This window comes from Lagenorhynchus albirostris, chromosome 5 (genome assembly GCF_949774975.1).
Source record: "Lagenorhynchus albirostris chromosome 5, mLagAlb1.1, whole genome shotgun sequence".
Classification (NCBI taxonomy): Eukaryota; Metazoa; Chordata; class Mammalia; order Artiodactyla; family Delphinidae; genus Lagenorhynchus; species Lagenorhynchus albirostris.
This window is the reverse complement of record NC_083099.1, coordinates 23,125,200-23,148,478: the sequence shown is the minus strand read 5'-3', so window position 1 is coordinate 23,148,478 and position 23,279 is coordinate 23,125,200. Positions and strand designations below refer to the sequence as shown.

General features: G+C 42.8%; 1 protein-coding gene across 13 annotated transcripts in view; it reads right to left on the bottom strand.

Annotated features, from left to right (window-relative positions):
* Nucleotides 1-23,279, bottom strand: part of SLC9A9 (solute carrier family 9 member A9) — a 658,568-nt gene that overhangs the window by 272,852 nt on the left and 362,437 nt on the right. For all 13 annotated transcript variants that reach the window (XR_009540645.1, XR_009540648.1, XR_009540646.1 and 10 more), the window contains 2 exons: nt 13,292-13,435; nt 8,853-8,953 (listed from right to left, as the gene is read on the bottom strand). Coding sequence is in view for 9 of the 13 variants with exons in the window: in XM_060149673.1 (XP_060005656.1) it covers nt 8,853-8,953; nt 13,292-13,435 (245 nt within the window). In the remaining 4 variants the exon portion in view is untranslated. The remainder of the gene's footprint in view (nt 1-8,852; nt 8,954-13,291; nt 13,436-23,279) is intronic.

The window sequence follows — 23,279 nt, the reverse complement described above, 5'->3', positions numbered from 1 at the left end:
CCAATTGACCACTGTACCTTTCCATGTAGAAGTTCCACACTTGTATAGAATCCAGAAGACTTTCAAATGGACTAATTTTTTTTTTTTCGGTACGCGGGCCTCTCACTGTTTTCTACACGCCTGTGCAGCACATGAGCAACTTTCTCTTTTCCCTATGGCTGCTGGCACCGTGAGAAGATGTTAAGTAAAGACAAAAAACATTTACAGTGAAGAAAGCAGAGGTAAATTTGTCCACTACTCAAGTTACATGTGCAAGATTAGTTGAATATTGAAATGATGAGCTATTTGGTTCAAGAAAGTGCAGGTGTGAGTTAATGAGTTCTCATGCTAGGAGATGTATTTTACACCTGTGTTTATTGAGATGGCATCTTTGCGTGTTTGCCCTTGGTTCAGCAAGCTAGTTAATAAATCCCCTTGAGAATTTTGGGTGTCTATTGCTACAGCTTGAATGCCTAATATTTTGAGCCTCTGGCTCTATTTTTGGCTTGGAAAACACTCAGTGCACCTCATTTGTTGGTGAATTGTTGGCTAATTAAGTTGGATTCATATGGTCCTGTCAATATGAAAGCAAGAACAGTTTGAAGCTGAGATGTCAGCTAATGACATGTATTTAGAAGCTAAAACCAGCCAGATTTGATTTGAGAAACAATTCAAACTAAGTCCCTCCTGGTGATTTGTTTTATTTACTGAGATCTAGAAATATATTTCCCATCCAGTCATGCAATGCATCAGTGGCAAGCCAAATGGAACACATTTATCTCTGAACTAGAAGCCTTCTTAAGAGTTTCAGACAAGTATTCGCCAAGTCGAGAGATGATGGAGATGAGAAGTAATGAGCCAGCTTACTTACTCAGATCAAGTAAAGTCTCAACGTGTCCAGTAATAGTCATTTCATTTGGAAATCTTTCCTCGTCTGTTGCCAAAAAGAAAGACATTCCCAGTTTCCCCTTTCCCCTTTTCCCAACTACTTATTCTACAAAAGCCTTTCAAGAGCTGACCGGACAGATAAGCAGGACCTGCGCTTTCAGGTGTCAGCTTTTCCTTATCATGACAATGTAATTAGGCCCTTGTCATTTGAGACCAATGGGGGAATAAGGCTGGGTGACGTCATTGAGGTGAATTGACTGTTTATGTTGTGCTTCATGTTTGTGTGTGCTGAGCTCTTCTCTCGTTCAGACATCTTGGTCAATTCCTTAGTGAATGAGCCAGAGCGGCATTTGTTTTTACCCTTCTACATTCAAAATTTTTTTCAGAGTCTCTTACTCTCTAGAGTCAGACTACAAAGCCCAATAGCATTGCTTAGTACAGTAATCAGGACTTTTTTTCTTTCAGATTTTTACACGTTTGTTTTCTTAGATGGAAACTATTCTAAGCTGAGTAAATAGTGGGCTATACAGTTTAACTTTTTGTATGAGAAAGTGAGGGATGCCAACGGCCTCCCTCCTCCTCCTTCACTTCCAGCTGACATAAAATATGCCCCAGGAACCTAAAAATGGAAGCTGCCTTTATTACAACAGTGCCTGGAAGCAGAGAAATCATTAGATGCAGTGTCAATGTTGCCATTAGAAACCTTACTCTTTGGGTGTTCAATGACAGTCTCTGAAAGTTTGCTTCTGGCAAAAACCTGACGTCCAGGGCTTCCCTGGTGGCGCAGTGGTTGAGAGTCCGCCTGTCGAGGCAGGGGACACGGGTTCGTGCCCCGGTCCGGGAAGATCCCACATGCCGCGGAGCGGCTGGGCCTGTGAGCCATGGCCGCTGAGCTTGCGCGTCCGGAACCTGTGCTCCGCAACGGGAGAGGCCACAACAGTGAGAGGCCCGCGTACCGCAAAAAAACAAAACAAAACAAAAAAAACCTGACCCCCAAAGTCTCAGCTGGGAAACAAATTATAAAAATGAATTTTCAAACCACCTGTCCAGCTGTGCTTTTTGGTTATCTTTATAAACTGAAAAGCAGCTTCTATGACAGGATTCAATGCCACCAGAGATTATGCTATAAATAAAACTGCTGAATTATTTTCAATATTCAATTTAAAATAATGGCTCAGTAACCTAATGACTTTTAGAAAACAGGCCAAGAAAAATTCTACGTGATCAGAAATCAGGTATGCATGTGTACCAGGTACCTGACAGAGAGAATACCTCAGGTCATGTATTTATTCAAAAGCCACATTTTGTATGTGTGCCATGTCCTTCCACTACAAAATAATAAAATCTTTTTACCTCAGCAGTAAAGAAAACTGAGATACCAATTAACAGGGTGACATTCCTATCCCTCAGCAAGTTAGCAGAAGAACTAGAAATCTGAGACATACCCCTTAGTGGCTGATTTTGTAATTAGGGCAGAAACTTCCATATACATTCTCTTCCTTCTATGCTCTCCCAGCTTGTGAGGACTCCCTAAAGTCCATTTCTGTCTACACACCCTTATCTTCTAGAAAGACTTCTCACTTGCATTTGATATTCTGCCCAGTCTTCGTAAATAAAAGTTTTCTCAGACAGCACTTGTACATTTCCAGTAGCAGAGCATCAGACCTTCGGGTAATAGAAATGCCAACCTTCATTTGCATGTCTAAAAGCCACTTGTTTCCATAAAACTAAGTGCTTCTGTGTGACTATTGAACATTTGCAGGTGCAATTTCTAAGAGACTGAGATGAGGCGGCTGCAAATGTGGCCCTTGAAGTAAAAGATGATCAAAATAAATCAAATGATCATCATCAAATTAGTAACAGCTAAAAGTGAAAGCAGCAAATGTGGTCATGAGCAAGCCCCGCCCACCACACTGAAGTGTTCATGATGAATCTTATAAGGAGGCGAATCGAAAAATAATTATGAAGACTGTGCAAACGGTCTCTGTAAGCCTGGTTCTTTTTGTCTATCAGCATGCACCTGGCATGAGATGGTCCCAAGCTTCCTAGCCTAGAGGCTGTGCTGTCTTTGAGCCTCTCTTCCCTTCTGAATTGTCACCAAGTTATGCAGCTTCTTTTGTTGAAATACCTCATAGATTATTCCTTCCCTGGTACTATTTAGATTTCTTTGTTTGCAAGCAATAAACACTGATTCTGGCAACTGTAATCAGAAAGGAATTTATTGGAGGGAAGAGGCATAAAGGCAGCTCCAGGGATCTGTGGGAGGAATAAGGAGAGGGTCCCAATAGGGTTTTGCTGTTGGAAAGTCTGGGTGCCAACAGTTGTATATACTTCTAACTCCCTCCTAAAAGTTCGTATCACAGGGAAGGAGTGTCTGTTTGACCTAGCTTCGGATGCCCCTATTCTCTTTGGCAGGGGAGGGTGGGGTACCTTGGTTAAGAAGATGGTATCTGATGGAGGAGGGGTAGCTCTCCAAACAACATCAGGATGCTATTCTCAGTGAAAGGGAGAACGGGTGCTGGGCAGCCAAAGCCGACATATGCCCACCATATTCTTTTAGATTAGGCTCTTGTTTCCCAAGGTCTCCACGTCTCCATTTTAACCTAAGAGTTAGGGAAGTGAAATTGCAGATCAATGTAATTTATGATATATCCTTTAGTTGATGTATGAATCTGCTCTGGAATACCCTGACCGGTGGACATAAAGAATCTACGAGGGCTTCCCTGGTGGCGCAGTGGTTGAGAGTCCGCTTGTTGATGCAGGGGACGCGGGTTCGTGCCCCGGTCCGGGAAGATCCCACATGCCGCGGAGCGGCTGGGCCCGTGAGCCATGGCCGCTGAGCCTGCGCGTCCGGAGCCTGTGCTCCGCAACGGGAGAGGCCACAACAGTGAGAGAGGTCTGCGTACCACAAAAAAAAAAAAAAAAAAAAAGAATCTACAAGAATATTATCAGGCATAAGGCACTCACTAACTCATAAAACAGTCTTATTCAGATTTTAGAAAATTTTCATTTTGTTAAGCTAAAATCATTCATTCCATTGCTCAAAAGATATTGAATGCCTAGCATGCTTCAGCCACACTGCTGGTGTTGATATAGTCCTCACAAACCTGATAGTCTAATATAATTTTGGCCCATCAATCCAAATTCTACACATCAGCTATGGTTCTATATTTCAGAACTGCAGAGAGTAAATCAAATAGCATGGTGAGGTCTAGATGCACATAAACAAACAATAGCCTTCCAGAAACTATAATGGAAGAAGTTTCCATTCATCATAGTATGCCAAAATATAAAATAGCTTAAAAAGTACTTAACAAGAAATTTGTAGGTCTAATGTGAAGACACCTATAAAAATTTACTAAGGGCCATAAAAGATGAGTTGAATAAATGGAGAGACATAACATATTCCTCTGTGGGAAGACTCAACACTGTAAAAACACCATTCCTCGTCAAATTAATCTAAAAATTTAATACAACCCCAATCATAATCCTAAAGTTATTTTCTGCTTGAAACATAAGAAAGTTATTTTAAGTCATTCTGGAATATAAATATGTGAGTATAGCAAAGAATCTCTTGAAATTGCTATTAAAAGGAACCATGGAGTTGAAATGATGAAAACAGTAAAGACCAAGAGCTCAGTGGAACAACAGAAAGCCCAGAACATATATACACATATATGTACCTACATACATGGACATTATATTGTAAATTCATAGGTTAAGTTTGAAGGGTGTTAGGATGAGTGAATAACAATCTAGGAAGAAAATCAAATCCCTACTATATCTCGCACCTCATAGCAAGACAAATTCCAGATGGATTCCAATGCAAAAATAAAACCAGACGAATATTAAAAAAAGTATACATTATTATTAATAACAGTGGGCTTTATAAGTAGAAATCAATAAAATCTTGGGCTTTCAAAGGAAGAGATAAAATTAACCACATGAAACTTGAAAATGTCTATACCAACATTTTCCTTACATAAACAAATAAAGCATAACATTTAAAAGGTAAAGCCGTGAATTGGAAAATATTTATAGCCTACATGACAGTCAAAAGGTTAATATTTTTTAATAGATAAAGAGCTTCTAAAATTTAACGTGACAAAAATAAGCACTTCAATAGGAAAAAAGGACAAAGGTCATAAACAGGTAGTTCACCAAGGGAGAAATACAAATTACCAATGACATATAATTAAAATGATTTCCTCAGTAAAAATATAATGAATTTAAATCAGAATAAGACGGAACTTGATTATCAAATTAGCAGGGGTGAATATGAGTTCGGGTGATGAAGATGTGAGTGAATGAGCTCTCTCTTACATCGTTGGTGGAAGTATAAAGGAATGCAAATTTTCTGGAGGATAACTTGGATAAATTTTTCCAAGACATTAAAATGTTAGCATTCTTAGTAACCCAGGAATTTTATTTTTAGTCAGTTATATAAGTAGAAGTTCATACAACAAGCTATAAGGATTACCATTGCAATCATATTAACAGTGTTGAAAGCTAGAAACAATCAAAAGGTTAGTATAATAAATTATGGCAAGCTAATATGATATAGTACTAGGCAGCAATTAAAAATAATAATATAGAAGAATATTTAATGCCATGAAAAACATTCACTATAAATTGTCAAGTGAAAAAAAGCAAGTTACTTAAAAATAAAAATGTAATTACCTATATGTATGCATGTATATATTTAATTACGTATATGTATTTGCATATAATTAGATCAATTCAGACAAATACTAACAATAGTTATTAATAGGCAGTGAGAATACAGGTAATTCTAATTTTATTTCCTTCTGTAAATCTACATTTTCCAAATTTTCTACAATGTATATGCCTTACCTTGGTAGTAAGAAAAAATAAAAAATATATTCTTAAAACAGATATATTTTGTTTAAAGCAACAGAAATCCTTTTTTTTAAATGAAATCTTAGGTGAAAACCCAATCTATGGAACCAATAAGAGGGGTGAAGTAGGGGTGGTAGGCCTAGAGGCCTGCTCCCTTGATGGGCACCCTTGAGCCCTCACCTAGCAATGTCAGGGCTGGGGGAATTCTGCTGAGCACCCATTGTGTGTAAACACCATTTCTAGGGTCCTACATGATTTGTTCTCAGTGAACCCATACACGGCCCCAGGATGGCTGGTTACCACTACAGTTACTCATAAACTATTTAATAGCTCATTTCATTTAGTTCACTACATTCATTGTCATATGTTCATTCGTTAAGCACTTTCTGAAAATTCTTCTAGATTTTAGCTTTGCGTTATATTAGTTTACTTGTGGATTAGAGATAAAAAGATTTTCTTACTGCATGAAATATCCTCAGAGAATATAATTTAATTCCACACCATCAGATTTTATTGAAGGTTGATATGAGAAATGATTACATGAAGAATGGATCTCCATCTTCCCTAAAACAATACATTGTCTGTTATGGTGCTCAAAGGCCCTTACATAAAGATGTGTGTGATAAATTCCCCTAAAGTTTTAGAAAGAAAGGTTGCCCATTTTTATAAATAATTGTGACTTCCTTTTATAGTACCGTATTATTCCTATATAACTCATCATGTTTCCCTTTTGGCTTTGGCTGCCAGAAAGCTCAGAGCTATATTTATTGCCAAACCACAGCAATGAACAGCTGCCTCATTTTGCAGAAAAACTCTATCCCAAAGCACTTGAGTGTCTAGCCTCAACTAAATGGTCCCATGATATGCATGGCTCAGGTTATGAGTTGTCTCAAAGCCAATTTAGAAATAGGCAAGGATTAAATAATAAACAAACAAACACATAAGTAATTTGGACTTAGCAGGCTTGGTCTTCGGTGGTACAAAACGCTCACACCTGAAGTTTGATTTGTATCAAATGCCTTTCGGGCACGTTGCTTAATCTGGAGTACTGTTCTGGATGAGCGCTCCCCTGGGTGCAGACGTGGACATTTGGGTCTTTCTGCTACCAAGGCCCACACAGGCGTCCACCCACCCCATGATGCTGGCTCCTTAGAAGTGATCTGCATGGTATCCAATAAGGATATCAGGTCAAAAGCATAGCAAAAGTGCAAGGCACAGATAAACTAAGAGTTTATACGTGGACCATAACCCTAAAAACATTTAAGAAAACAAGATGTTGCTGAATTGGATCAGGAAATAGACAATCTTCACAAACAGAAACAATCTTAAGCATTGGGATATGTGTGCGTAAGTGTGTGTCTGTGTGTTTATTACAATGATCAACAGTAGACTAAAAAATATCAGGTGAGTTAAGGTACTTCTTTACCTTTCCAGAAGGTCAAATATGTATTCTTATTGTTAACATTACTCACATCATTTTACAATATGGTAAGTGCTGAAAAGGGCATGGAATGTGGAGGAAAGGGAACCACAATTTTCTGAATGACGTATGTAAATTGTTTCCTCCATTATTTCATTTAAGAGACACCAGTATCCTTTTTCTTTGTAATGCATAAGCTCTTTAGCAACCTTTCTAATAACACGGTAAGGCTCTAATATAATGAATGTTGTGTTAGAATGGTTTGGAATGATACTGGGCCTGGTAGGGTGGACTCTGGTAATGCAGTCTTGATTATAGTGTGATAATAACTGGCAGGTGGCTGTCTGTATCAGCAACAGACACCCTCAAAGCCTGTGGAAATAGCTTGGTTCCCATGGCTATGAAGTAAGGTGGGTCAGCTGCCCAGAGCCACAGATTATCATTACAAAAAAGATTTGCCATGGCTTTCACAGGAGAGGCCAAACCAGCCTGGAAGCAAATGGACGAGGCAGGCTTCTGGGGCCCCAAATATCTTCCTACTCCTGCGGGCCTGCCTCATATTCTATAGATAGAATTTCATTCAAGGTAGCAATGCTTGGTACCCATGAGCCCAGGCTCTAGAATCAGATCTCCTTATTTGAAATCCCAGCTCCACCACTTACTGTTGGCTGAGTAAACTGGGCATAGTCCCTAACTTTGGGTCCTTCTGTAAACGAATGAGAAAATCCATGAAAGGCAGTTAGCCAGCACCTGGCTCATGATATGCTTTCACTATATATCAGCTTTTATTATTATTTACACTTAAAGTACCACCTTTTAAAATGCAAGTACCCAGGGAGGCATACCTTATTCCCAGTTAGTACTTCGGAGGGGGTCGGGGGAATCTCACTTGAAAGTCAATTAAGATGTAGTGAGCAGCAAGGGATCCAGGACTGAAACCCAGGAGAAGCAAGGAACTAAGCCAAAGGAGAGAAACAGCTTTGAAATTTTGCTCAGAGCCACACTGATTCTTCTACATGGAAAAGTACCCAATCGTTGCAGCTAGCCAAGCACAAACCCTCGCTGTTGCAGAAAGGCAATCTAATTGCCGAATCCAGATACAGGATGCGTGGCACCTGGGACCTTAGGGACTGCCGCTCTATCAACTGCTCCATCTCAGAGGACTCTACATACAGACTGTCTACAGTAAGAGACATTAATTAAACCGTGAAGCCACCAAGTTAGCGCCTTGTTTTCTGGCCTGCCATGGAGTGTATGCAAAGATTTATAAACACGGTCCGTGTGTGGAGATGAGCACACCAGGAGAGGCTGCCTTCGTGGGTGTTGCTGTTAACAGCCAATGGAAAGTCACCACCCTTTCCCACAAAGCGGCTGTGCATCCCTTCACATTCTGAGCAGAGACTCTTATTTGTAAAGTCATCCATCACCTCAGTATACCAGTCAATCATAGATTTCAACATCCCCTTCCTGACCAGCAAGGAGAGGAGAGGAAACGGCAGTTTGGAGACTTCCAGTTGAGCTGTTGGATAAATGGATGATAGTTTTTCTTCTCCCCAGGGTGCCCAGGAGAGGCTGATTCTGACACAAACCCATAGAAAAGGGCCTCCATTTCACCTCCGGCTGGGTCAGGGAGGGGGGCATGGGGAGAGGTGGGGGAACACATGTGTTCACACATCCAGTTTGCTGCGCTGGACGAAACACTGACCTGTTAGGCCAGCGGCCTCGGCAGACAGGAAGGCGCTCCAAGACAGGAGGAAAAACAGGCCCGTTTCCAGCATAGGGAACTCACACAGTTTGGTAAATTTGGTCAAGTGACAAAGACGCGTTAAGGGAAATAACAACTGCTTTTATGAATAAATCTCCTTTTTGGCTGTGAAAAAATCTGGTTGTGTTTTAGATGAGAGAACTAATTTTCGGAGCTGGCTGTAACTGACTGAGACTTGACTTTGAAGGCCAGCAGGAATCATGCTTCATTGCGGGCTGAACACTCCTATAAAAATGCAAACTGGTGTTCAGATAAAAAAGATGTCTTACTAAGAGGATAAAATCAGCTCAGTGTAGACACAAAACTTCTTAAATTTGGACTCAGCCCTTGGGGTGTGCCCCTCAGAATACTGGCAGATCTGGGAAAACAAAGCCAAGGGGAGTGAGGCTGGGTGAGATGCTGCCAGTGTGTCAACACTGAAGGGGGCCACTGCTCCCCAGGCAGTGCTGGTCTGTGGACAGATCACCTTGAAGAGCTTTCTCTCTTGGGGATAGCAATTGAATCAGGAGGAGCATGTATGTTCAGTGAGAGGGAAGCTGCCCGGACTCTCTTTGTAAAAGTAGGATGGAGGAAAATGGGTGTTGCTTCTAGGTCAAGCAAGATGCCCTTTGGCGGGCAGTGGTTCATTTTGGCCAGGATGACACTTGGTCAATAGTCTATAAATTGCAAATAGAACAAAGGCACAGTGATCTGAGTCAGGCAGAGAATGGGCTATGGGGAGATGATTAGGAGTTAGTGATGGATGGGAAAGGGCTACCTTGTAATTGTGTCCACCACTAGGCGGAAAATGCCCTGACAGGTAAAGAGATGTTAATGATGTTGCATTTTTATGTTTCCACAACAAAGTGTAAGGAAGATTCCATATTAAGAGATGTTTGGCAGCAGGGCAAGGAAGCAAAAAGTATGACCTCTGCGTTAGTAGATCTGGGTTTGAGTCTTGGCCCTGCTAGTCACTGGCTGTGTGATTTCTGAGCAGTATGTTAACCTCTGTGAGCCTTATTTGTATCCTAGGTGAACTGGCAATGAGAATAATACCTACTCATACAATGTGCAGAGTAACATGCAATGAAGATATTAAAAATGTTTTGTAAAGTCTTAGAAAGCACAAAATACTAAGGATCATGTCATGGTTGGGAGTGTGGCCTCTGGAAGGCAACTCTACCTGGGCCCGTATTCATGGTATCAGCTTAGACGGGTCACTCTGCGCTTTGGTTTCCATGTCTGAAAATGGGCATAATAGTGCAACCTACCTCCTAGGTACATAAACCACTTACAATATGTTAAGCACTCAGAAGAGTGCCTGGTATATAACAAAGGATGTGTAAGTTTTCCAATTTGTGTGATTTAAATAAATTTGTTTTGTAAAACATCTTTTCTGGAAAGAGATTCAGTAAGGATCTGGAAGCAATTCTTTATCTGGAGGAAAACATGGGCTGCCGTTTGACCCTTTTCCAATGTCCCCTCTTCTTACTTGGAGGGAAGGCTTTGTTTCTAATGGGGTTTGTTCCTCTGAATTCCCTCTTCTAGTTTGTTGTAAAGAGAAGGCTCAGGCCGATTTGAGTAGCAGAATACCAACTGGGCGTAAAGTGTTCTTCTCTTTCCATGGCCTCCAGAAAGTTGTTCAGTTCTGAGTCAAGCCCTAAGCTTGTCCGGAGCCCAGGGGCCCACAATCTGAGGAGCCTCTGCCTCATTGTGGACAAGGTATCCAGGTGGTTATGGTGGAGGAATGGACTGTGCCCCTGTCTCCTTCACAGCCTGAGTTTGTGACCCAAGGCCATCAGGTGTTGCCACTATTACTGAGGCCCTGTCTCTTCCTTTTCTCCACCCCTTTCCCCAGATCTGATCCAATATCAGAGCAGACTTCCAACCTCCAGGAATTTTTACCTTCCTTATCAATTTGTTTACTTATGTGTCCATACGTTCCTTGCACACTGGGCAGAAAAAAGTTCCAATCTCAGCCCTTCCACCTCGTGCCGTCCCTGGGACCAAAGGCCTGGTTTTAAACCCCTGCCCTGAAATGTCCTAGCTGTGTGGACTTAGACAAGTTGCCTAACCTTATATGTCAGTTTCTTCAGCTGAAAATTGGGGGAATAACAGTATCTCCCTGCCAGGGTTCTTATAAAAACTATCTGAGATAATCTATGCAAAATACTAAGGACAATGGCTGGCACGTGGTACAGTTCTGAACATATGTAAGATGACATAATTAATATCATGTCCATTATTACTGATATGTGACTCAGAGTGAGCTACTTAACCTTCTTGAGCCTCGATTTCCTCCTGTGTAACCCGGTGTCTTACAGGGTTAATTCGAATAAGAAGATATATATAAAGGCCCATGCTAGACATTCACTAAATGTTGTGATCATTACTATTACTCTACTCCAAACAACATGTGACCTCCATCGTCATTCCACTTAATAATTAAGAGGCAACAGGGAGTAGTGATCAAGAGCATGGTCTGTCTCTCGGTTTCACTCCTTGGGTTTGATCTTGGCTCTACTTCCAAGCTGTATGACCTTGGGCAATAGCTTACCCTTTCTAAGCTCCAGTGTCCAGTAAAAAAAGATATGACCGTTGTGAAGGTTAAATGAGTTACTGCATGTAAAACAAGTAGTAGGGGGCCTGACATGTCTATAGTACTGGGTAGATTGTTAATCATTATTTTTAGTTGGAAGTCAGCCCTACCTCTTCCGACTTACTTTTGTCAATGGAGTTGACATTCTCCAGGGTTTCCAGGACATGACTTTGGGGTGGTCTTTTGATTCTCTCCTCTTCCTTATCTCTTAGTACCAACCAATCACTAAGTCCTAGAGCTTCTTCTAAACATTGGCCTCCTTCCCGATTTCCACCCCCCACAGGTTATCATCACAGTTTTCCTTGATCTTAATCTTCCTTCTCTCATTCACCCTACATACCAGTTCCTTATTTATGTTTTAAAAGCACGACTTTCATTGTGTCCCTCTCTGTGGACTATAGAAAGATGCCCAGGCTCCTTTGAATAACACTCCAAGATACTCCACAAGCTGACTCCACCCCACCTGTGTCCCCTCATCTTCCACCGCTCACCAGCCTGAGCCCTCAGGTCCTTTCAGGCACAACTGCCATGTGCCACGGCAGTGCCCCCTCTGCCACACCTTCATGAATGCTGGTCTTCTCCTGGATCTCTTATCATGTGGCTTTTGCCTGTATCCTACCCATTTTTCAGGTCAAGCCCAGGTCCTACTCTGCATGTAAATACTGCTTTTCAGATGATTTTCCAGAATCATAAGATTGGCCAAGAGTCTATTGGACTATCCCAGACACAGTGGCCTCATCATCATTTGAACTTTTATAATCTTACTAAGGTGGCTCTGCAGCTTTAGCACTCACTTTCCATCAACTCTTACTGTAGAGCTTGTCTTTCTAAGTTCGTCATTAGTTGAAGGCAGAGTCCATGTTTTATTCATCTTCTGACTTACCTTAGAAAACTTTAATAGAACCTAGCCTTTTAGCAGGTGTTCAGTGAACTGTTAGGCAAGTCCTCATGAAAAGAGACCCCAACATTTTGCTTTCCTTGCCTTGATCCCTGACCCTTCTTGCATCTTTCTCCTTTCTTACTTCTCTTTCCCCCCCAAGGTCTCTGGTCCTTTGTTCTGCCTCTTCTCTGTAGCCTCAGTTAACACTTGACATTAGCCTTCTGGCTTTCCTCTTCAAATCTGACTTATTTTTGCCCCCATCCAACTGCTGTGAGTGAAGAGCTCACCAGACCAGCTTCTTTCCCCGGCTCAAATCCTCTAGGAACTTTACCCATCCTCCCACCTCTCTGCTGAAAAAGAGGGAGTAAGATGACACAATTGCCTGGATGTGGCAAACATCATTTCTGCTTGGCTTGCTGTTCCCCTTCCATAAAAGAGCTATGCATGCTCCTTTAAACTCACAGTCATCTTTGGCTTGGCCAACCCTGTGAACTAGTGCTTGATACAAGTTTGAAAAGGAGGCAGAGAACACTTAGTTTATCATTCCCAGTCAATCATGCTTTATTCTTGACCTTAGATCTTCAGTTCTTCCTCTTGACCTTAATATATCCAAGCCTGATACCCTCTGGTCACCTATATTCCTAGGTGGGAATTTTTTTAAGACTGTTGCTATCCTAGGATCAGACAGTATGAGCAGTGCTAGAACTGGCCTTGGACAGGAAAAGAGCCTGGGTCCCTCTTCCACTGGTACCGACCTATGCTTCGAGGGGTGGTTCGGAATCAAGATGGCTCCAGTGGTGCCGTACTGCGCTTGAACGAGACTATCTAACCATTTCCTAGCCTGGAATTTGTCAGTCCTCAGAAACATTCCGGGGAAGTTGACTGCTCTGAACAGTCCCCAGCTTTCCACACAGGACAAAGGATATCAGTGCCGTGACAACAGCATACGCGGACCCCATTGCAAATGAGCCGGCGAAGATCCCCAGGAAATTCCCCACGGACTGGAAGAATGCTGCAGCATCAAATGCGTTCGGATTCTCCTTGGGACTGTAAATAGATATAGAACTGAAAAGAGAAGAGGGTGACGGTTAGTCAGCGACTCCCATCTCATGGCCCAAACACCAGAAGTCAGAATTTAGCACCCACTTTTGGGAAGGGCACGTTTTCCTATGAGGTTAGGTGCTGGTTGGAAGCTTTCAGGGGAAATGGATGAGGACAGGGAGAGGTGGAGAAGGCAGAAAGCTTTCCGCTTCCTTACAACCCAATCCCATGGTATCTATATATTGCTGCCCATCAGTAAACATTTTTATATAGGAAGGGTCGTAAGGAATATTGTTTCTGAGCAAACTAGGCATTAAAACATGGTAGGCGTATAAGGAATCTGCTGAGGAGATAGATAACTGTGAATTATTTAGTGCCCATATGTCTTCAGTGCTGTTAAATATTCACAAATGTTCCTGATAAAAAGTGCACTTTTATGGCCTGTGCACAAATGGATGATACAAATCACAGCATGTACAAAATATTCTGCTGTGATCTTGTCATAAACCACAAAACATTGCTCCTCTCCAGTGTAACCCTTCAGAAGCAGAGCCCAGAGGACGTTCAGAGCATCACAGTATTAACCCCTGGGGAGAGACAAACCCCTCATTTTCCCACTGAAACAAATGGCAGCAGCTGCCTAAGGTCATCGTTTATACCCCAATTCTGATGGCTGCCAACAGATTTATATCCACAGAGAAAAATCAATCCACCAATAGGCAGTCTGTTCACTTAAATAGTTTTGAGGAAGTCATATTTGCTATTTTCTTTTTGTAACCAGGGCCTCAAATCCCACAGTGTTAATGTAAAGGACAAGGTGTGTCCTATTTTAGGAAACATGAGCTCCGTATTGTAGCATCAAAATGAACAGATGTGCTAGAACCAGTAGCTTTCGGGAGACTAATGAAGTAACTTTTCAGATTTTTTTTTTTTTTGCAGTTTTTATTTTAATACAAGATCTTTAAAGCTAATCAGACAAAATCAATAGTTTCTCAGCGGCTGCTGGGAGGGACCTTGTAGCTCTTAGAGAGCAAACAGTACACCAGACACACTGACTTGAGATTAGATAGGATTTTACAGAGATGTAACTGAATCTCTTGTGACTTGGATGATGAGAGTACGTTAACTCTCTGACCTGACTTTTTGTGTCTAAAGACTAGTTAAGAGAGAACAGGGGGAGTGGGCTCCAATTCTCCTCCAGGAAAATGTGTGGCATAAAAAAGGTAGTTTTAAATGTTTCTAGTTTTTCCCTGGATATCTTTAAACCCCCAAAGTAGGCCAAACACTTCTGCTTTTTTTTTTTTTTGAATTTTATTTATTTTTTTATACAGCAGGTTCTTATTAGTTACCCATTTTATACATATTAGTGTATATATGTCAATCCCAATCTCCCAATTCATCACACCACCACTTTCGCCCCTTGGTGTCCATACGTTTGTTCTCTACATCTGTGTCTCTATTTCTGCCCTGCAAACCGGTTCATCTGTACCATTTTTCTAGGTTCCACATATATGCGTTAATATACGATATTTGTTTTTCTCTTTCTGACTTATTTCACTCTGTATGACAGTCTCTAGATCCATCCACATCTCTACAAATGACCCAATTTCATTCCTTTTTATGGCTGAGTAATATTCCACTGTATATGTGGACCACATCTCATCTTCTTTATCCATTTGTCTGTCGATGGGCATTTAGGTTTCTTCCATGACCCGGCTATTGTAAGTAGTGCTGCAATGAACATTGGGGTGCATGTGTCTTTTTGAATTATGGTTTTCTCTGGGTATATGCCCAGTAGTGGGATTGCTGGGTCATATGGTGATTCTATGTTTAGTTTTTTAAGGAACCTCCATACTGTTCTCCACAGTGGCTGTATCAATTTACATTCCCACCAACAGTGCAAGAGGGTTCCCTTTTCTCCACACCCTCTCCAGCATTTGTTGTTTGTAGATTTTCTGATGATGCCCATTCAAACTTGTGTGAGGTGATACCTCATTGTAGTTTTGATTTGCATTTCTCTAGTAATTAGTAATGCCGAGCAGCTTTTCACGTGCCTGTTGGCCATCTGTATGTCTTCTTTGGAGAAATGTCTATTTAGGTCTTCTGCCCAGTTTTTGATTAGGTTGTTTCAAACACTTCTGCTTTGATCATGTAATTGGATAAGGAAGATGAATTTGGATCTCAAATGGAGCCCTGTTATGTATATGAGAAAGGGATTGCCTTTGAAGTGTTCTTCTTTTTGTAAAGTGTTGTGCTTTGCAGAAGAAAAAGGAAATGCAAACCCATATTTGGGTCCTTTGTAGCTGACAGTCCTGGGAAAGGGTGTAAAACCCCATGGCCATTCGGAAACTTGGTGCCCATGGCTGCGTGTGTAAAAAAAACAGTAGTGATGAGCAAACATTCCAGTTGCTATCTGTCTTTCAAACAAAGGTTTTTGCACAGTAACACAGTTTTGTAAATAATTCTGTTAATTCCTAAGGCTGCTCCCAGCAGATCTGATCCTTAGAACAGGCATCTCTTCAACCCCATCTTCACCTTTGCACTCGCTGGAAGTGTTTTCTCTGTCCCGATGCTTCCCTAGCTTGAAGCACCACCGTCACTTCTTTTGGCCATATTCCGTATCATTACTTATGTAATGTTTGTTCTTAAATCAACTCATTTTTATTCAAATGCAAAAGCTTTTATTAAATAATATTTACGAAATCATAGTTTTGAGTTGCTTCATATATCGCTTTTTAATACACATGAGATTATGTAATTATTAAATTTGAGAAACAAAGTTCCCCTTTGTGTCACCTAAAATCATCTGGGTATCTCCACTGGTTCATAGTCTGCGTTTTGGGAGATGCTGTTTTCTTCCTGGGCTCTGATCCCCACCCAAAAGGGTGCAGTCAAATTTCATACCTTCCCTGTGAGATCTGATTGAACTGAAGGGAAGAGCTTACTTAATTCTCCTTGACCTATGGAGACTCGTTCATTGATTTGCCAGCCCTAAATCACTTCAGGATGTTAGTCGAGATGCATGGGGTACCTGCTATGTACCAGGTGACGGATTCGATGCAGGCAGTGGCGGGCAGGCAGGGAAGGGCATGGAAAGGAGAAGCAGAACTTGAGTCAACAAACATTTTACTGACCATATGCAAGGCATAGGCGGAGAAGCCTAAGATAGAGAAGACAGCTAGCTCATGTCAGTCACAGTGCTGAGAGTGATTGTGAGAGATGTGCAACATTTAATGGGGCAAATGAGGAAAGGGGCACTAGTTTAGAATAGAGGGGATGGCACTTGATCAAGTCAACAGTCAGTGATGGGCAGCAGGCATTCCAGGTAGTGGAAAGGGTGGAAGCAAAGGCAAGGAGGCAGGAGAGTTGAGGGTACTTCAACGTGGAACTATATAGTGATGGCTGGAGCCTGGCAGCATATATGTGGGCACTGGTGGAGGGGTAAAGGCAGGTAGCTGGCATCACTCAGAGCTTTAAATTCCACCTTAAGAATACACAAAAGCCCTCACATTTATGTAATATTTAGTCCTCTTATGCCTGCATTATAACTGTATTTGATCCTATAACATCTCTGCCAGGTAATTAGGGCAGGTATATGGTTATCCGTCTTTTTCTTTCTTTTCTCCCCCCTCCTTTTTAAAAATAAAATACAGAAACGAAGAGTCAGAGAAATGAAGATCATATAGCTACTAAGTTCAAAATGTAGATTTCTTGTTTCTCCCTTGAAAAAGTGATCTGTTGGGAGGCAAACATGAACCCACATCAGGACCGTTGAGTGAGTGTGGTTCTGATTCTAAGGGCAATAGGAGTTCAGGCACCAGAACCTTGGATTCCATGTGTGGATGGAACACGAGAAGCACTCTCCCATGTGCCAGGAGAGTGTGGAGCACCTTGCATGGGGCGACAGAGTCCTCCTCTCCCATCCCACTAGCAGGTGAGACACAGGGCTCCTCCTGGAAACCTGCTTTCGTGCCTGCCTTCTGCTCCTGGACTTCAGCTTTGCTAGGCCTGGCCTGGGTCTTTGTCCTGCTTCTATGCCCAGGACACAGCCTGATGCCCGGCCCGTGGCAGGCTATATAAAGGTTGAGGGAACGAGGGCAGGCTGACTGGAAAGCAGGAAGGAAATAAGGAAGAAATGCAGGAGGAGAAGAGGCTTGCAAAAGCTAGTCATCTTTCAAATGGATCATCATCTGCAAGAGTTTTTATTAGGCATTGACTATATGTAGTCACGTCGTGGGTACTTTTAGGGTTATCAATGCAAGCTTGAAGTCAACACGTGAGACTCTTAGCTTGAGCCTCAAAGATCTCATCCTTATTGGCTGCATGGCCTTGGTTAAGTTACTCCATCACTCAGGCTCGGTTTCAAAGTCTATAAAATGGCCAAAACATTACGTATCCCACAGAAATGTGTGAGAATATGAGGTACATTTAAAAACCTATTAAAAAAAAATAAGAGGGACTTCCCTGGCAGTTCAGTGGTTAAGACTCCATGCTTCCATTGCAGGGGGCACGGTTTCGATCCCTGGTTGGGGAACTAAGACCCAGCATGCCTCAGGATGTGGCCAAAAAAAAAAAACGATTAAGATTAAAAAAACCCCACAAAGCCTATATATTTATCTTATAGGTTGTAGGGCCATTCATTGAGTGCTGATTATGTGCACAAAAAATAGGCTCTCAGTGAATGCTGGCCATCATCACCATCACTGCCATGATCATCATCATTCTGCTAAGAACTCCCACAGGCTCACAATGAAAGAGGGCAGAGCGCTGTGGCTGAACAAGGCCTTGGTTCCAACTACGGGCCGATGGGGTGTGGGTCCCCTCCCAGCACACTGTGCTTCTAGGTTGCTGCAGAGGGAAAAGTCACTTTTGCATGGGAACATCAGGGTCTCCAGGGAGGAAACGGCCATAGAAGTGACGCCAGTAGGTTGTCACGTTTTGCGCGGAGCTCTTGGGTCCGTGGATTAAGGAGGAAAGGAGCGTCCTCATCAGCCTGGACAGGGATGTGCTCCAGGACAAGAACAGGCCAGGAGACTGAACTTGAGTTACATCTCCCCAAGTTTAGCAGAGGACATTCTGCAGGCAAAGCCCGCTGGCTGCTGGTGAGGAGTGAGGCAAAGAAAGCAGGGGCCTTATGTCCCAGAGACATTGTATCTCTCCTGACTGCCAGGATTTTAGGAAGTTGTTCCTCCAGGCTCTAAGCCCTGGAAAGGAGGCATCTCTCTGGGCTCTGGTTTTCAGCTTCAACACTAAGCCTCTGGATTATGGAGCAGCAGTTGCAGCGGGTGTTTTCAGAAATGACCAAGGGTTTGGGTAGCATCTGTAGAGTTCTCTAACTTCAACCTGAGAAAGGAAGGAAGATCATGTTCTAACGGTTTCAGCACTTTGGACTTAAAAAGGAAATACCTCCTCCCGTGCACCAAGGGAGATGCTTGAACCATTCGCGGATGCAAATATCAGAGCGGGGAGAGGCAGGGAAGAGGAACTGGACTTTCTGCTAATCTGTGTGGTGCTTGCTCTTTGGGACACCACTCTGAAGAGGCACTGTTTACAGCACATGCTGGTGAAGATAGATCTGTGATCTGCAGATTTCTGGAAAACAATGTTTGAGTTGGATAGAACCGATATCCTTGAAAATGACATGACCGGAAATACACAGTGGTGTTTAAATATTCATCTTATAAATTGGATATAAGTCCAGGTTATTGATTCTGAATCATTCTGTTCAGGAACAGATTATTCACCAAAAACTGTTTTGATGGTAGTGTATTGCATACAGTCTCAGAAATAAATATGCGTATCTTTTATTCAAAATTTTTGAAATGGATGAAATATCCTAAATTCCTTTGATGATAGCCACATGAATAAGGATCACACTGCTCGTTGTATCTTTTTTTTCTTTTTTTCTTTGCGTTACACAGGCCTCTCAGTGTTGTGGCCTCTCCCGTTGCGGAGCACAGGCTCCGGACGCGCAGGCTCAGCGGCCATGGCTCACGGGCCCAGCCGCTCCGCAGCATGTGGGATCTTCCCGGACCGGGGCACGAACCCGCGTCCCCTGCATCGGCAGGCGGACTCTCAACCGCTGCGCCACCAGGGAAGCCCTTCGCTGTATCGTTTAAGACTCACAGACACCATCGAAACTCCAGTGTTTCTCAACAACCCATCTTTTCATCTTTACGATGTTCCTACAGGAACCCCCCTGGCAACTTAGGTAGCGTTAAGGGCATAGTATCTGAATCTGAGATCTGGGTTGAAATCTCAGCTCTGCCACTTACCGGCTGTGTGAACTTGACCAAGTTACTTAGACTATATGCACCTCAGTTTCCTATGATGATGATAATTTAAAAAATGATACTAAAATGAGGATGATAATAATAGTACATATCACAGAAGGTTGCTATGAGAAGTCAATCAGTTAATGTTTATAAAGCATTCAAAATGGTACCTGGCACATAGTAAGAACTACATAAGCATTTCTTAAGTTAATCATCCTTCTTCAAATAACCCATCTTCCTCCCCCTCCCCCTTCCTCTTCTTCTCCTTCTTCTTCGTCATTGTGTTGTTTGTCTGTCTTTCCGTCTCTTTCTCAAACTGAGAGATTGGTTTAGTTCTAAAAGAAGTATCCCAAACTAGATGTCTAATGAGTACCTCAACCAAAACAGAACTGAGATGTCATCACCTGTCTCTCTCACACTCTGACTGGTCCTTGGTCTAGAATCTCTTGGTATCAGGGATCATTTGATCATACAAATTGTTTTGTGTAGAATGGCATGTGGCACATATGCTCAATAAATGCCAGCCATGAGGAAGAAGGAGAAGGGGGGCGAGGAGGAAACGAAAGAAGAGGAAGTAGGGAAGAAGTTATTGCAATCATGCTGAGAGTGAAGATGAGATAATGTATAGAAAGTATTCTATAAATGGAACCACCATCACTGCCGCCAATGCCATCCCTTCCAAAACTCTGGCCATCTTCCCATTCTGGACCCTACGGAGTCATCGCTCTCCTGATTCTTACAATCTTTCTCAAGACCACCCAGCTTCCATCACCACCCACTCCTGTTACTCTTTACTGCTACTGCTAAAATATTTTCCCCATTATTTTCCCTCACAGAAACTACTCAACAACCTCAAGCTCCTGGGCAGCCTTCCTTCATAATGATGTTCGCCTCTGACAGGTCCTCCCAACTCCCACAATCTACTCAATATTCTGGGTGCCTGATTGGGACAACCTGCTTCTCTTATCTCCCAGTCCAGTCTCACTTCTCTTGTTAACATGAATCAATGCCACTTTAAAATTTTAAAAGGAAAGTTTTAAGCATATACATTACATCCCTTTTTGAATTTCTATGAATGTAATCAAGAAAAAGATGGGAAGATGATTACTATAGCCAAAGATATACAAAAAGGACCTTCCATTTTCTCTGCCAAATCTTTAATCCCTAACAAAAAAATTTAAACTACTAGCACCAGTTTATTACAGAGCTCTTGATTCTTCCAACTGTACTATATTGAATCCTTCTTTGTGCTGGGTGTATAGTTTCATCAATGATGTCTTGGTCAAATTCCATTATTCAGTTCCTTTCGGTTATCACAACTTAGTGCTGTCCAGCTTAAAACCTAAATCTTCAAAGCAAGTTTCTTCTTCTCCCTGCAGAATATTCTAGAGCAGCAGGCAGGATGACTTGAAAGGGAGGAGTGGCACACTTGGTGGCACAGTGGTTAAGAATCTGCCTGCCAATGCAGGGGACGTGGGTTCAAGCCCTGGTCCAGGAAGATCCCACATGCCGCGGAGCAACTAAGCCCGTGCGCCACAACTACTGAGCCTGTGCTCTAGAGCCCGCGTGCCACAACTACTGAAGCCCGTGAGTCTAGAGCCCGTGCTCCGCAGCAAGAGAAGCCACCGTAATGAGAAGCCCACGCACCACAAGGAAGAGTAGCCCCGCTCACTGCAACTAGAGAAAGCCCACGCACAGCAACAAAAACCCGACGCAGCCAAAAAAAACAAAGCAAAGAAAGTGCTCAGGAATGCTCCCCTCCACCTCCCTCCTGAGCACCAGCGCCCCCTGGTGTTAGAGGCATGGAGGAGTGATGGGGAGCCAAGCTCTCCACCTTTTGTGGCCAATTGTTTGGCCACAATGGACAGGGTCCCTGGCCTCACTCTTGTCCCTGCTTGGTCCGTTTCTTGGAAGCCCCTGCTGACATGGTGGCACCTCCAATTTATGAAGAATCTCCTCACAGGGACCATTCAGTTTTCCTTCTGCCCTGCCAGCTGTATATATTCCCAGCCCTTTTCTATGGCTTGGATCAGGGTCCACTTGGGGAATTTGGTGGCTCTCACACCTCCCTTGGTCTCCAGTCCCCTTTAGTTGGGGCACCCCTGAGCACCCTCCATGGACCATGGAGCACTCTTCTAGGAGGGCTCACCTTGCCCACTCCCCAAAGACAGCAAACTAGGGAGCCTTCAGGTCCTGCTGACACAGAGGACTCCAGCTGCCTCCTTCCAGAAATCTGTAGGCCAGTCCCTGTGTTCTTCTGCTCTCTCACTCCAAGAAGACACATCCAAGAACCTCCTTCCCTGCTCTATTTTGAGAGGGGCTCAGCCCCTCTGCAGTTCCTCCCCTGGGGACAAGCTGGCAGCCTTCCTCTTGCAGGCAGCCTCCATCTATTGGGGTGATTCCAGTGGCGTTCCTTCCACTTGACTTAGGGGAGAGGAAGCTCCCTCACGGGGAGGGGTGACAGCTTCACACCTCAAACACTGCAGTCTCTCCAAGGAGGACCCCCTTTCTTTCCCACTCCTTTCATACACTGTTTTGAGACCAAGAAGATGGGGCAGGAATTGGAGGAAATGAGGCTGATTCTGTTGCCAATTAAGCCTGTTGGGAGGTGTGTGGTTCTAAGTGCTGGGGAGCGCTGATGCTCCTTTTAGTAGGGAGGCATTTAGCAACTTTTGTTTCAGGTCTGCTTCCTAAACCCAGTTTGGAAAACAGGCAAAAACCCACAGGATGATGCATCTTGTGACCTTTATGTCCGGATGCTTCTAGTTTCTTTCCTCCCCATCTATCTAGAGTTGCCTTGTCATTCCGCTCTGAAGGATACATTTTAAGGAGAAATGCAACATAGAGGGGTGATAGAAACTTGTAAAAGCTGCTCTGTTTGGTTGGCCCTGAGTTTCACAGGGAAGAAAGTAGAAGAAAAACTAATTACAGTGCTATTTTGTGTTTAAAATTGTTTATCTCCCCCCCCCGAAAAAGAAACAAGTGGATTCTTACCTATTATTTACCTTTTAATAACTCTACCAACCTGCGCTTTCTCAAGAAGTTGCTTAATTATGAATAAGGAATTGATTTTATGGGGCCAAGAATTGTGTGAACACATTGGAATTCATTCTGGCATCTGCTTGCCCATTATTCTGGCTTATGTCCTGCCAAAGGCTGATGAAGTTCTGTCAAGAGAACCTGCTGCAAACCATAATGACTTCAGGAATTGGGGGCATTCCAGGCACCCTGGGAAGTTAGAAAAGTTGCCTTTTAATAATAAGTGGTTCTGGCCAGAAGTTCACTGAGCTTGAGTTAGAACCACAGGGTCTCACCTTCCCAAGGGCAACAGCCCTGCAGGGTCAAGGGCTGTGTTTCAGGAGGCACATTAATGAACTCTTGCAGCTTCTGAAGGACTGTTTAGTTAATGACCGCTCCCTTAGGGTCCAAATTCACACCAAACAGTGATTTTTCCAAATCCTTGACAAATATCACTTTGCCATTTTGACGTCTGGCACCACAAGACACGGAGAATTTTGTGGGAAGTATGAGTTAGTATATCATGGCTGCCCCCAGAATAATATGATCTCAGGCTGAATTAATGGATTCATTCT